This window comes from Austrofundulus limnaeus, unplaced genomic scaffold (assembly GCF_001266775.1).
Source record: "Austrofundulus limnaeus strain Quisiro unplaced genomic scaffold, Austrofundulus_limnaeus-1.0 Scaffold475, whole genome shotgun sequence".
Lineage (NCBI taxonomy): Eukaryota > Metazoa > Chordata > Actinopteri > Cyprinodontiformes > Rivulidae > Austrofundulus > Austrofundulus limnaeus.
The window spans coordinates 161,104-175,868 of record NW_013952877.1 but is presented as its reverse complement, the minus strand read 5'-3'; the positions used below and the strand labels follow the sequence as shown (position 1 = coordinate 175,868).

Genomic DNA, 14,765 nt, shown 5'->3' with positions numbered 1-14,765 from the left:
CACACACACACACACACACACACACACACACACACACACACAGCTGAATGCTTTGAAACAGCGGCATCTCAGGTTCTGTGTTTAAACAATGTCAACTCCAAACAAATCAATGGAGAAGTCCACATGCACAGAACAAGTGTACGATCAGGTGTTTACTTTTATCCGGATCACAGGAATATTTCTAGTGAGCAAACGTGGTGCCCTGCACAGCTGCAGCAGCATACTGGAGAGTATTTGGTGGGTGTTGCTTGTGTTGAAGGGGAGTCGAGGCTCAGGACAAGAACTGAGTCAGCACTTAGGCCTTCTTCTTTTCCTCCTTCTCCTCAATGAATTATCACCAGCAGAAAAAAAAGTAAATGGCACACTACACATTTCATCTGAAACTATTTGAAAATATCCTTTAAAAGAAAAGTCTCATTTGTCAAATCTATTATGTGACTATCTTAAATTTATCTCCCTTTTGTTACTTTTGGGTTGAACAAAAAGTAATTTTGACTAAATCTTCATCATGTTTAAAATATGGTTTTCTTTACTGTTTGATTAAAAATGACAAAGCAAATTTAAATCACTTCAGCTAAACTGTTAAGATGCCAAAAGCAAACTCAAAAGAAAGTGGATCATTTCCTCAGTTATTTTAAACATGTTTACCTTTAATTGTTTAGCTGTTATGACCACGGGATGGAAAAAGCAAAAAACAAACAAAAAAACCTGTGTTAGACGTTCATATCAGATGCTGAAAGCTTCAGGTTTGGGATCAGTCTTTGTGTAAAGCAGAAAACTTCAGATATCTGTGTTTTTTACATGAGTGATGGCAAAGTACAGCAAGAGATGAGAAAGCTGTTCAGAGCTGCTGCGGTAAAAAAGGAGCTGAGCCAAAAGGCAAATCTCTGGATTTACTGGTCCATCCCTCAGATACAAGCGGCTGTATTGAGTTTCTTCAATATGTAGGCCAGGCTCAGCCCTTACAGATAAAGCAAGGAGTTCTGTCATCTCTGCCAGGGAGAGCTTGGGGTCGAGCCGCTTCTGGGAGGTGTCATTTGAAGTGGTTCAGGCATCTGTTGCCTCCTGGTCACCTCCCATTGGAAGTATTTTGTATTTCTGGGAGGAGACCCCAGGAATCACCCAGTGGATTTTAATATATCCTCTCTAGCCTCAGAACACCTTGGAACTCTCAAAAAGTTCAAGCAGAGTTCTTTGATAGAAAGATAAGTGTCATTTTTTTCTCCTGAATGCGTTACATTTGCAACCTGCCCACCGATAAGTGGAAGAAGATGGATGGATCACACTTAAAAACTAAATGAAAATTGCTTGCTTTGCTCTTGTAGTTCAGTGTAGTTTGCTGAAATTCAGTCCATGTAGATAAAACTGTTTACTAATCACTGTTTTAGTGCAGGTAAAATAAAAATAATGTCAGACACTAGGAAGCAGTTCTAAGACCCATCTTCGACTTGTAAATGTAAGTGAGCAGGATCTAAATGACTGATGATGCACACAAGTCAAAATCAATTTATGCTTTTAGTATCTGAATTCTTCTCTCTTGACTAAAAGAAGGAAGAAAGAACCGGAAATTCGCCGGTTTGATCCCCCGTCCAGCCGTCTCAATCGTTGTGTCCTTGGGCAAGACACTTCACCTGCCTTGCCTACTGATGGTGGTCAGAGGGTCTGGTGGCACTGGTGCATGGCAGCCCCACCTCTGTCAGTGTGCCCCAGGGCAGCTGTGGCTACAATGTAGCTTACCATCATCACTGTGTGAACATCTGTAAGTCTAAAGAGCTTTGGGGTCTCTAGGGACTAAAGTGCTCTATAAGTTCAGTCCATTTACCATGTGTTCTCTATCTAGCATCAACAAAAGCAGGTGATATTCTGATGTCTGACATAAAAGTTACCACCTTCAGGGGTGTAATCAGGAAGCGGTTAAAAGGTTTAATCATTATATGGGTAGAAGTTGTTAGTTTTGTAACTAGAGACCTAACAGCCCGTATCAATGGGCCTGGTACCCCATACTCCCTGAGTACCCCCCACAGGAGTCCCTGAGGGACACGGTCGAACGCCTTCTCCAAGTCCACAAAACACAAGTAGACTGGATGGGCGAACTCCCATACACCCTCCAGGACCCTGCTGAGGGAGTAGAGCTGGTCCAGTGTTCCACGACCAGGATGAAAACAGCACTGCTCTTCCTGAATCTGAGATTCGACTATCCGACAGACCCTCCTCTCCAGGACCCCTGAATAGACCTTACCAGGGAGGCTTGGAAGTGTGATCCCCTATAGTTGGAACACAATCTGCAGTCCCCATTTATAAATAAGGGGACCACCACCCCAGTCTGCCATTCCAGGGGAACTGCTCCCGATGTCCACACATCCAGAGCCTTAAGGAACTCCGGGCAAATCTCATCCATCCCCGGTGTCTTTCCACCGAGGAGCTTTTTAACCACCTCAATGACCTCGGCACCAGAGATTGGAGAGTCTGACCCAGGGTCCCCAGGTTCTGCTTGCTCATGGGAAGATGAGCTAAAACCTAGCTTTATTTCAAATATATGGTCAGAATATTGTTATCGAAGAGATCTGTCCAACTTTGTGTGAGTGACTAAACTCTCTCCTCCTGAGAGGCTGCTGTGATGGGAGCTCGCTGCGGCATGCGCTTGCTGTGAGTCTTTCTGTGAGATTTACTGTTTGAGTTCTTCTAATTTAACCATAACAGAAGAACATTTGTTTGCCTCATATTAAAGCAAAAAACATTAGTCTCTGTTTAACGTCACCTCTATAAAAATAAATTAATTAATAAATAAGTAAATAAATAAATAAGTAAGTAAGTAAGTAAACAAAAACCATGCCATGTTTTTGGGGCAAATACTTTTTAAATGTTGTTGTAATTTATCATAAAGATCCACAAATTTCATTCTTCACAATTTTATTGAAACAGCCAGTTCATCTGGCTGTTAGCCCAGGCTATAAGGTCAGAGACATGGATTTTAGGTGTTTATTATATTAAAACTGCACAGATAATTGTTCAGTGTAGTTCTACTGTTTGTCAATAATTGATTTGCTTTGTGAGTTTCAATCCAGGAAACTGTGAGAGCAGAATCACGGCTCGTGGTAGAACAATGTGCTGCGTTATATTGACAAATGCCTCAGGAGGGAATAATAAAGTTGGTTTCTCACATTTACCACCCATTTGTCTGACATGAATCTTGAACATCTTGAACAAACTGAAGCACATCTAGTTTATGTTTAGTTTTTAGGGGAGCAGCAATGTCTTGTTGAATCATGTTTGCATTGACCACCTGTAGCTGTGCCCTTTTTGTCCCTCTGTACCTGCCGTACCTGGAGCTGCTTTCACACATCTGCCGACAATAAATCTCTTGTAAAGCTGTTCTCCTCGTATTGTGGCACAGTGTACCCAGAGACATCACACTGTTAGCTAACAACTGTTGACCTGCCTTTTGTCTGCTAAGGTGAAACATAGAAACAAGTTCTGACCAGGCTATTATAGTAATGTATAAATTCATACAAAGCATATTCGATAAAGAACAATTAATTTTTAATAAGCTGAACTATTTTCAAACTTGTAGCTGAACTATTTTCAAACTTGTAGCTTCGGGCAGCTTCTAAAGAAACTTGGGGCTACATGAGCCCTGTGGCTGTAAATTGCCAAAGGAGAGTTGAAATGTGACTCAAACCCAGTGTAATGAGATGAACTGCTGTATTTAGACCTGTAGAACAGACTTATCCAACGCAGCTAAAGCATTGCATTCGAACATACGCAACTACAGGAACTGTTCAGATTTAGTTCATGTTTCAGAGCAAATTTAGAAGCTCAGATGACTAAAATGTTGTGAGCTGAGAATTTAAATTTAACAACCGTAGATCGTGTGCAGATGAGTGTCTAATTCAAAACAAAGCGTTTGTTTCTCGAGCATTAAATTTAGGAAGACATGATGAAAAATTGATTTCACAGTTCTCCCTCAAGGATTTTTCAGGCGAAGCTGTAAAAAAGCCGTCAAAAGCAGATGCATGTTGGATTTGGTTAAAGGTGTTAGAATCCAGATGAAACAAGGGTAGCCTATCTGTGAGATGTGTAGCATGGCGATGGAGCAGATATTATAAGGTTTTTTCTTCTGCTGCTACCTTTCATTTTATTTGATTTGTATATTTTTGTTGTTGTTGTATGTGAATGTCTTTTGTTTTTTTTAAATGAAATGAATAAATTTGATTAAAAAAGGAAAGTGCAATGAAAAACACTTCTTAGTAGAAAACATTTAATGTGAAATTGCATTTCTAGCACTTCAGTGGTGATCTTTACTTATTTAGAAATAAAATTCATTATGTTGTAAATATTCTGCCATTTTCTGAAAGCTATATTTCACTAAACAAACTAGTGTTTCTCAGTTAAGCGTGTTAACAAGATGAAAACCCTCACGAGCTAAACAGTAAAACAACTTCTTTCATATAATTAAGTCAAATGCTCAGATATTGGCTGTCCAAATAAATCAACCTGTGAGCTTTTTAGGAAGGACAGTTTGTCTTTTCTGAATCAGATTAAACAGATTCATTACATATGAATTACTGTATGAATTAAAAATTAACTTGAGACATACCATTGATGAAATGTTACAGCATTTTTAAATAAGCTCTGGTTGTATTTCCATTTCACAGCTGTCTCCTGTGCTTCAGTTAATGAAGTAATAATGAAGTAATAATGAATCAGTGCTTTTGTTTTTCTCTGAAGCAACAAGTTGGCTGTGGTTTGATCTGCTTGAGATCTGTTGAGAACAATTTGAAAAACAAAAGCTAAGATTGCTGTTTGAAGATGTATTACCCACAGAAAACCTTGAAGAAGCTTGGGATATTTGGTTCAAAACTGAGGACTTGAACGTGTTTTGAAGCATTGCTCGTTGTCTTCAGTATTCCTCCACTAATCTTGATCAGCTCCGTCATGTTTCAGCCTCAACGTACTTCCTGTCTTCATTTTCAGACGAGTGGGTCACCGGGTGATGGATGTATTTTCCAGACTATTCTGTCCTCATCCCCCTTGGGCTCACATTCACAATCCCAACCCCGTCCCCACCTCCCTCGTCTTTTATCTTTTTTCCCTTCCTTTTCTTTGTCACTCTTCCTCTTCTTCTTTCCTTGGTAACTGGTAAAAATAGAGCTTCATAAATCATGCATCTTCTCTCCAGTGGAGAGCAAAAACGAGAGGAAAGGAAATAAATGAGGGGATGAAAGAGCGGGAGAAGAAGAGGGATGTTGAGGGTGAGAGATGGAGGTGGACGGTTTGAAACTCCAGTGGAGAGGTGGGAAGCCGACAGGGGAATAGATTCGAGCAGCGGGCCTCTTGGCTGCCCTCGCCATCTCTTTGAACACCGGCTGATTCACAGAGGAGTTGCGCCGGATGGAGGAAATAAATGTTAACATGCCAGAATGTGGGCAGGCACACGATGAGTGGTCATCTCTCCAGCAGAGGAACACGTTTCAAGTTCACACAGGAGACAGGAGAGAGGAAGATGTCACACCTCGTAAGCTCTTATATACAATCATATGCAACTCTGAAGGTCCTATCTCACTGACCTGTGACAGTTGGTAGACTAGTTAGGGGGAAATGTCTCAAAATTAGGAGAAAATATGTGAATTCTCTGCAGTTGTACTGAACTGTGTGTGTTTGCAGCCAAGTGTTCAACAAGCTGTGAGCCTGCAGTTTTTGAAAATCACAGCTTATTTTTGTGTTAACAGCTTGTTAAACTGTATTCTTGGGTTGTACACATGATTTTGTTGTCCACAGCCTGATTTGTTGGGAGCCCCTGTGCAGATGTTAGAATAGAGTTCTAATGCTCATGAGATGGGTTGAAGATGTCTGCTGCAATATTCAGATGAGTTTGATGCAGGTTGGAGATGCCCGCAATGACAACTGGTGACAGTATTTATTTTTTAATTTGGAGAGGCAAGTGTTACATAAAAAAGCTTGTACAGGTCCTTCTCAAAAAATTAGCATATTGTGATAAAGTTCATTATTTTCTGTAATGTAATGATAAACATTAAACTTTCATATACTTTATTTTAGATTCATTGCACACCAACCGAAGTAGTTCAAGCCTTTTATTGTTTTAATATTGATGATTTTGGCAAAAAGATAAAGAAAAATCAAAAATCCCTCTCTAAAAAAATTAGCATATTTCATCCGACCAATAAAAGAAAAGTGTTTTTATTACAAAAAACAGTCAACCTTCAAATAATTATGTTCAGTTATGCACTCAATACTCGGTCGAGAATCATTTTGCAGAAATGACTGCTTCAATGCGGCGTGGCATGGAGGCAATGTGCCTGTGTAACATTTGTTATCATTCTTATTTTTATCATGTTAATGGAGGAAGAAAAAGTAGTATCGGCTTCAAGAATCGGCCAAAAAATATCGGCCGCACATATTGGCGTATCGGTTAGACTGATGTTTAAAAAATCGGTATCGGTATCGGCCTTCAAAAACCTGTATCAGTCGATCTCTAGTAGTGACGTCAGATTTTAGGGGTTGTAGGATTTATTTTTCATATTTGGCAAATGTGCCAAACAAATAATTTTAAAACAATGAGCTCAGCATGAGAGGAAGGTGAGGCGGAACTGTGGAGAACATTGTTTTGCACACAAGCTTGGCCTTCACACATGCAATCAAACTGCACCAGAGTTTTTCAACTGAACCGAAACCTATGTTTTTAGGCGGACCAGAATTTGATTATGTGTTCACACCTCCAGGCAAACAAACTAGAGTTAAATTAAAGTGGACTAAACAGGGCTGGTGTGAATACACCCATAGATACTTTTGTGCTTTTTAGATGGATGTGGTGGCCATCTTGTATTAGAATGACTCCAAAAAATAATCAGTTGCACATATACATTAAGTAAATAATTTCAGAATGTTTCACTGGATAGTGAGATATTTTACTAATAAAAACACGTGCATACATTGTTGCTTGTTGAAAGGGCAAAAACAGGCAATAAATAAGGTCAGGAACTACAGTAAGTACTTGTCTGCACTACTCCAGTTATGGTTTTAAACTTTTATTATTTTTATGCTTTTATACACATATTGAGTGCTACACATTCTAACATAATAAAAGACACAGACTGCACCATTAGGTGACAAAATAAAATCTATATCAATAACAATTAAAACAACACCCATCAAAAAAAAAAAAAAAAAAAAACACCCATCAAAATATAAAAAATAACATTCATAGCTTGGCTAAAGAATTTCTCATAACGTCCTGATGCATCTCAGTAATCCAGGTAAAAAATCAAAGGAAAAAAAATTGTATAGGTCCTCTGGACGGGTTCTTCTTTAATGAAACGTTTTCAGCTGTCCCCCTGCTACAGCGCTGCCATTGGCAGTATCACTCCACCCCCTGTTAACAAAAGGTATTAATTAGGGTGAACGATAGCCATGTGATGTGAGTATCAGTCACCTGTGAGCGATAGCCATGTGATGTGAGTATCAGTCACCTGGAGGCAGGACTCAAAAGCCTGAATTTTGCCTGAAACTCTCAGACTGAAGAAGTCTCTTGGAGGAGAGACGAAACGTTTCATTAAAGAAGAACCCGTCCAGAAGACCTATACAATTTTTTTCCTTTAATTTCTCATAACAACTGTAGCTCTTTTATTTATTATTTGTCACATTTATAGCTTCCTTTAGTTTATTCAAAACAAGATCATGACGAAAACAAACAAAAGAAAAGAATAACAAAGCTTCTTATTTGTCTAGATTTCTAGGACACAATAGAAAACGAGCATGTGTGCAATAGACTGAATTAGGTTGCAACATAATATTTAATTAATGCTGAAAACCTTTGCATTTTTAGTCCACACAGATCAACCACAAATAGTTTTTCATTTTTTAATATTTTGGAAAGCCTTTTTCAAAAGTTTTGTTTTTCTCCCCAAAAACTCCTTTTATGTGTGGAAGGAGATGCAAATACAACAGAAAATCTGTTTACAAAAACCTTCAGAGTGTAGACAGGATCTCCATACATATTCATTGTAAAAAAGAAAAACTCTGCCAAAGTCCTTTAATTGTCAAGTTCATTCATGTGAACTCTAAACAAATTCTGGTTCAGGTGAAGTGATGGAGTGTCACCTAATTTAGGATGATCTCCTGTGACTCGGTGAGACAAAATTAGCCTTTGGAGGAACAATGTCTCTGTCCCCTCAGTGACACCGCGGAGACAGAGTGTCTCTGAAAGATTACATTCAAACTCACACACACAGACACACACACCCTCCATAACCTTTTCACAGACTGAAACAATACGCTGTCATGGCAGCTTTAATCCCATCTACAGGCACCAGACTGCACAAACATGATGTAAAGTCAACCGTGGCTTCTTCACTGTAAACACATCCACACAGAACTTATTCAATTTTAAAGAAGGATCTCAAACAGAAGAGCGGGAAAGCTTTTTTCCCTCAAGTCTGCAACTCGTGGATGCAGCCGCCCCCCTCCCGCTGCAGAGTAAGTGAGGTCAACCTGTGTGTTAATAAATGATGGCCTCTGAGTGGAAACCCGGCCACCGCAGGGATTCAGGGTGTGAGAGTGAAAAGTTCAGCAGCTATATGGGAGCAGAAGCACATCAAGCTCTGTGGCTCCAACAGGAAAAGGGCCTTCATTTTTCATGAGCACTTTTCTCTGACTTTACACAAGGACCACGAACTAACCTGACAGATTTTTTGCAACACACACATCAGGTCGTCGCTGGCTTGGAGGGAAAAAAAAGAGTTTCAACGTGCTGGGAGCATCTGACTGTCTGATCAAACTGAATTAAATACGTTAAAAAATTGTAAAAAAAAAAATTATTCCTCATCTTCCTAAACTATAATGACTTAAATTCAGGCAAACAAATCAGAAAAAAATAAAATAAAGACACCCAAATCGCAGCATAAACCATGCTCCAGTTGCAAAGTGAAAAATTAGCAGGATTTGCTAAATGTTCTTTCAACAACCAGGTTACTGCTATTAGCAATACAAGCAGATCCCACTATGACATCACATATATTTTCAGAGGGAGTTCAGTATGTGTTACTGAGATAAAAACTGATGAAATTAAACAGTTATTTACTGTACTTATTACAGTTTTTCACACACTTGAAAGCCATATTGAGGTCAAGGTTGGTGAGGAACTTCCAGAATACTGAGTCCAATTTCAGAGGTGTTCCAGTTGAATTTTCTGACTTGGAACTAGGTTGGGCAAAACCATATCATGTGCAGTTAATCATCAGAAAAGAAGTCAACAATATTTGCCACTTTGCAGTTACTGCAATTAGTGCCACGTGATGATGTATTTGTGTGTACAACTCATGGCCCATAATTTTCATCTATTATTCATCACATTAATCATCATCGGCTAAATGCCACAATTAATCGCAATTATTTTTTTTTTGCCAGTGTCGCCCATAGGGATGTCCTGATTCAATATAAATATTGGATACTGGCCCGATATTAGCCCAAAAAAAAGAGTATCAGATTATATCAGCCTGCATCTAAACTCTGTATAAGCAGTCCAATCCAGAAGTCCACTCCAGGATTTCTATCCAGCAGCACTTGGATCGAGAATAAATAATCCTAAATTGTTATTTTACACTTTAAAAGTATAGTTTGTTTTTGTTGGATTTTTTTTGGTAATTTTTCAAGGTCTTCTATAATAATAACATATTTTGTTTTGCAGAATGTTCTTCTGTTTAAGAGCAAGTCATTGGTTAATAATAAATGTCAGCATTTCTCTTACCTACTGTTGTTGACTGTTAGACTTGAGCCAAATGTTTTAACATTCCATGTTACAAAATAAGCAATAAAGGTTTGTATGATGGGGCGGCACGGTGGCTCAGTTGGTAGAGCTGATGCCTCTCAGCAAGAAGGTCACCGGTTCAAATCCCGGTCCGGGGACCTTTCTGGGTAGAGTTTGCATGTTCTCTCCGGGTACTCCGGCTTCCTCCCACACACCAAAAACATGACTGTTAGGTTAATTGATAACTCTAAATTGTCCCTAGGTGTGAGTGAGAGAGTGAATGGTTGTTTGTCTCGTTTGTCTCTATGTGGCCCTGTGATGGACTTGCGACCTGTCCAGGGTGTACCCTGCCCCTCGCACTGTGACTGCTGGATATGGGCACCAGTGACCCACGCAACCCTGAAAAGGAAGAAGCGTGTACAGAAAATGGATGGATGGATGGATGGGTTTGTATGATTTCTTCTGATATCACATCAGGTTGATATTGGTATTGGCCAATATGCATGGCTGCAATATCGTTATCGCATTGGAAGAGAAAAAGTTGTATTGGGACACCCCTAAATGTCCAACCCTATTTGTAACTTGGACATTCTGACTTCCAGTTCCTTATGTCAAAGATCATTATTCCAACAAATACATATCTGGGCTGTCAACAGACCAGACGATTGAAAAACAGCATATTCTTGTTAGCCCCATCACCAAATACCTCAAGCAAAACTGCCTTCTAACCAGCTTGACAAGAACAGAGGAAGCACAGGAGCTTCAGGTCAACCTGCTACTAAAACTTTATTTCCAGGAAAACTTGTAAAAATGTTTCTGTCTCACATTAACCTCCAGAAACTCAAACACACTCTTATTATAATCCAGTGTCTTCTACAGTCTGACAGCTCATGTGTGTTGGTGTTGGATACTCACCAGGGTGCTGAGGCGACTGCGGGCGTTCGCAGCGTGCTTTAGAGCCAGTTTAATCATAGAAGGCAGTCTAAGAACAACAGCCTCCATGTCCTGCTCCCCCCTCATGCCTCCTGCCAGTTTCCCCAGTCCGTCGATGTAGCTCCTCCAGTGAGGCTGAACCTCCGCCGCTCCCCCCAGGCAGCTCTGCATCACTGCCTGACAGAAGCCTCTGCAGGCTGGTGGGCTCAGCAGGCCCTGGCAGTGTGGGCAGTACCAAAGCCTCAGCAGGGCCCGGCCGCAGTCCCTGCTCGGCCGCAGGTGGTTCGTGGTGTTGACCACCTCTATGCCCAGGTTCAGCGCCTGGAGGAAGACCCGCGTTGCCAGGAGTGAGCGAGACAGACGAGTCATGATGAGTTTAGGGTAGGGGCCAAAGGCTCCCGAGTCCTTCCAGGCTCCTCGCACACACTCCTCGGACACGGGGGATCCCCCGCCCCCCAGCAGGCGACGGTATGTGAGGGGGAAGAGCTTCCCAAAGAAAGCCTCAACCATGTGGTCCACTGAGGAGTCTGAGCCCAGGATGTAGAGCGATATGTCCAGAAAGAGCTGCCCCACAGAACTCTGAGCCCCAGCTAGGAGACCCGGGAACTCCAGTTTCAGAACGGCAAGGGTGGAGTTACGGCCATGACGCAAGACCAGATCGAAGGCCTCTGAAGAGAAACAAGAAAGCAAAACAAGAGCAAAGGTCAGACAACATGAAAATCAAGACATTATTTGTAGATGTGACATTGACAAGTAATAAAGAGCCTTGGTAATCACAAATGTGAGTCAATTCAATAAATCACTTTGATACTAGAATATCTTTCACAAAAATCAAATTAAGGAACCAGACATATAAATAAAATAAGAATAATGCATTCTGACTTAAGACAAAACAAAGCCTCTGAAACAGATTTAAAAATAAATTGGGGTTTTACTTTCATCAACAGACTGAAAAAACATCAAAGGATCATTTTTAAAAGAGTAATAATGTCAGCATATTTGTGGAGTTGGAGAGACTTGGCTGCAGAGATGTTTGTTAGGAAATACAACCCATCGTTCTGAACATGCAGGAAGGGAGGGATGCATGGCTGATGGGAAGAAAGCAGAAATTATCAGTGCAGTTTTGCGGTATGAAGTCGAGCCTTATCAACAAGGTGGCACAAGACGCGTGGCTCTGACCCGATGGCAGAAAGAGAGAGGGCCGAACAACAGAGGGGATTTAAAGCTCCATTACTGAACTTAGCAGGGGAGCTGAGGTTTGAAGAAATGAAGCTTTGGACAGGAGAATGGCTGCTGATGCCAAAATCCCATTTACACAGCAACGAGTTCACTTAATCACGACGCTGAGCATGATGGCCATAACTGCTCTTTGAGGACAGGAGAGTGGGGGGAGGAAACACTGGTTTGGGGGACATTAAAGGGACTTGGTTTTTGTACTACAACAGCTTGCCATTTCATCTTTCTTATTTGATTTTTCCTGCCTGGACAGTTTCATTTCTTTCTTGTCATGCTTCTCTAGGATCAAATGAGGCCTGTCAGCCAACACTCAGGGCTTCAGGCTCTAGGAAAACACTTTTTCTATCCTATACTGTATAAAATCAGAAATAAGCAAGACTTTATTTTAGACAGTAATTGTTTTATTTGAAGCACAAATAAATTGAAAAATTTACAAAGAAAATTGGGATTTGGTGCTCAGTGGCGTATCTTTCTGGCTAGTTTGTTGCTTTTAAACTGTTTTTTTTTATGCACAGCAGTTTAAAGACAGAATTGTTACTACAAAAACTGCAATTTAACTGAAGAACTGAGATGATTCATTTGTTTTTATGAAAGAATATCCCTGGACACTTTTCATATTTTCTTCAGAAGGATTCGATTCGATCGCGAGAGACAGAAAAACTATAGCTCATTTATTAACATCATTCTATAAAATAAAAAAAATTGAATTTTCTAGTAAAAAAACATTTTTTATTCACATGAAACCATGATCATCCAAAACATGTACAATAGGTTGCCTTCAGGCCCAGGCCACCCTTGAAAAAGAGATCTGAGATCTCAATGGGACTTGCCTGGTAAAATAACGGTAAAATAAAAATAAATGAATCATAGAGGTAAAAAAACACCACTGCACTAAACATTGTTTGAAATGGTTAGTAATAGAGATAATAATGAGGTATAAACTACACTTTGGGGGATTTCTTTGGTTTCTGACACTTATGGATGACTAAATATGCCCCCAAACTGTCAAACTGACTCAGGAACATTATTGCTGTTAAAACCAACATAACAGGAGCGTTAAACACTCATGACAGGAAGAAAAACTGTCCGCATTTATTTTAATCATGTGTTGTGTGAGAGTAAATTGAATTTTATATCTCAGTTTATTGTGTTTGGTAGAAAATGAGGCTCCCTCTAAAATATTCTGAATATATTTTAACATAATCCACATAATTCTAACAAAAACACTGACGTACTCATGCTTCACCACTAAATGATAAAAATGTCCATGCGTAGCTGGTCTATCATAGTTTATCATATCTTCCTGTTGGCAGTGATCAGAACAACAGGCAGCTTCAACAGACTCTCATTAGGGGGGATAATTTCATCTTGTGGATACATTCGGCTGCTTTTAGCTCATTGATGTGGTCACCACTAACACTACCTCACATGATCTTATCATAGGAACAGTGAAGAGCACTGAACCTGCTGTGCCCAACAATAGAGATGTTCTGTGTAAAAATCTAAAATCTAGAAGCTAAATGATCAGTCAGCAGCTTGGAGCAGACAGACCCGACATGAACTGAACACAGAAAATTGAAAACAGGGAGTCATACAACAGGACATCTTCCCCAACATGGTGGGCCTATTTTCAGCAGGGTAATAATTCAAAACAAGTGATGATTCCTAAGGTCGACAAGGTGTAGACCAGGGGTGTCAAACTCCAGTCTTCGAGGGCCGCTATCCTGCATGTTTTAGAGGTTTTCCAGCTCCAACACACCTGATTCAGTGATTGAATTAACTCTTCAAATTGGGCAGAAGCCTGTTAATCACCCAGCGATCAAAATCAGGTGTGTTGGAGCAAGAAAAHCTSTWAAACATGCAGGATAGCGGCCCTCGAGGACAGGAGTTTGACACCCCTGGTGTAGACAATGACACATGGCTACAAATAGCTGCATAAAGTTGTGCCTAATTGGCAAACAATGGCAGCTTTGGTGCTGATGGAGAACATAGAAGAATAAAGGAACATGTTTATGATCTGATTTAAAGTTCCCAGGCCCATTCTTTAGGGACTCAGCTCTGAACTGGCCCCAGTGGTACAGAGGGAAACTAGGAGGAGCTGTGTGCTGGTACCAGGTAAAGTCCTCACCACACTGAGGTTCCTTGAAATCTGAGCCTTTCATGCGGCGCTGACGGATATGTTGGCTAGTTTACAGTCATTCTTAAACCATGTCAGGCCAGCCATATACGATAGCCTCATCTATAAAATGGCCAGATTATATAAAATTCCTCTACGCTTTGTTGATGAGCAGCAACTTCGATGTCAAATCACTTTTTCAAATTTGGGGCATGGACCATATTTTGGGCCGCACACTGGCTCAGTTGGTAGAGCTGTTGCCTCTCAGCAAGAAGGTTATCGGTCCAAATCCCGGCCCAGGGACCTTTCTGGGTAGTGTTTGCATGTTCTCTCCATGCATGTGTGGGTTTTCTCCAGGTACTCCTCCCACAGACCAATAACATGACTGTTAGGTTAATTGGTAACTGTAAATTGTCCCTAAGCGAGAGAGTGAATGGTTGTATCTTTTGTTTGTGGCCCTGTGATGGACTGGCAACCTGTCCAGGATGTAGCCCACCCCTCGCAACAGTGACTGCTGGATATGGGCACTAGGGCTGCCACAAACGATTATTTTTATAATCGATTAATCACCAATTATTTTTTCGATTAGTCGACTAATCGGATCATACGTTGATTGAATATAAAACATACAGCTTATCACGCCAGAATGCAGCTGCTATTATATAACCATCGTCAGATTTTAGCTATATGCTAACTAAAAATAGCTGCTGTGAAGGC

At 40.5% G+C, this 14,765-nt stretch overlaps 1 protein-coding gene across 1 annotated transcript in view; it reads right to left on the bottom strand.

The window, feature by feature from the left end:
- gpc3 (glypican 3) overlaps positions 1 to 14,765 on the bottom strand; it is a gene marked incomplete at its 5' end in the record, with an annotated part of 266,616 nt that overhangs the window by 113,479 nt on the left and 138,372 nt on the right. The window contains 1 exon segment of the mRNA XM_014025434.1: positions 10,679 to 11,364. Within this exon segment, the coding sequence (XP_013880888.1) occupies positions 10,679 to 11,364 (686 nt within the window).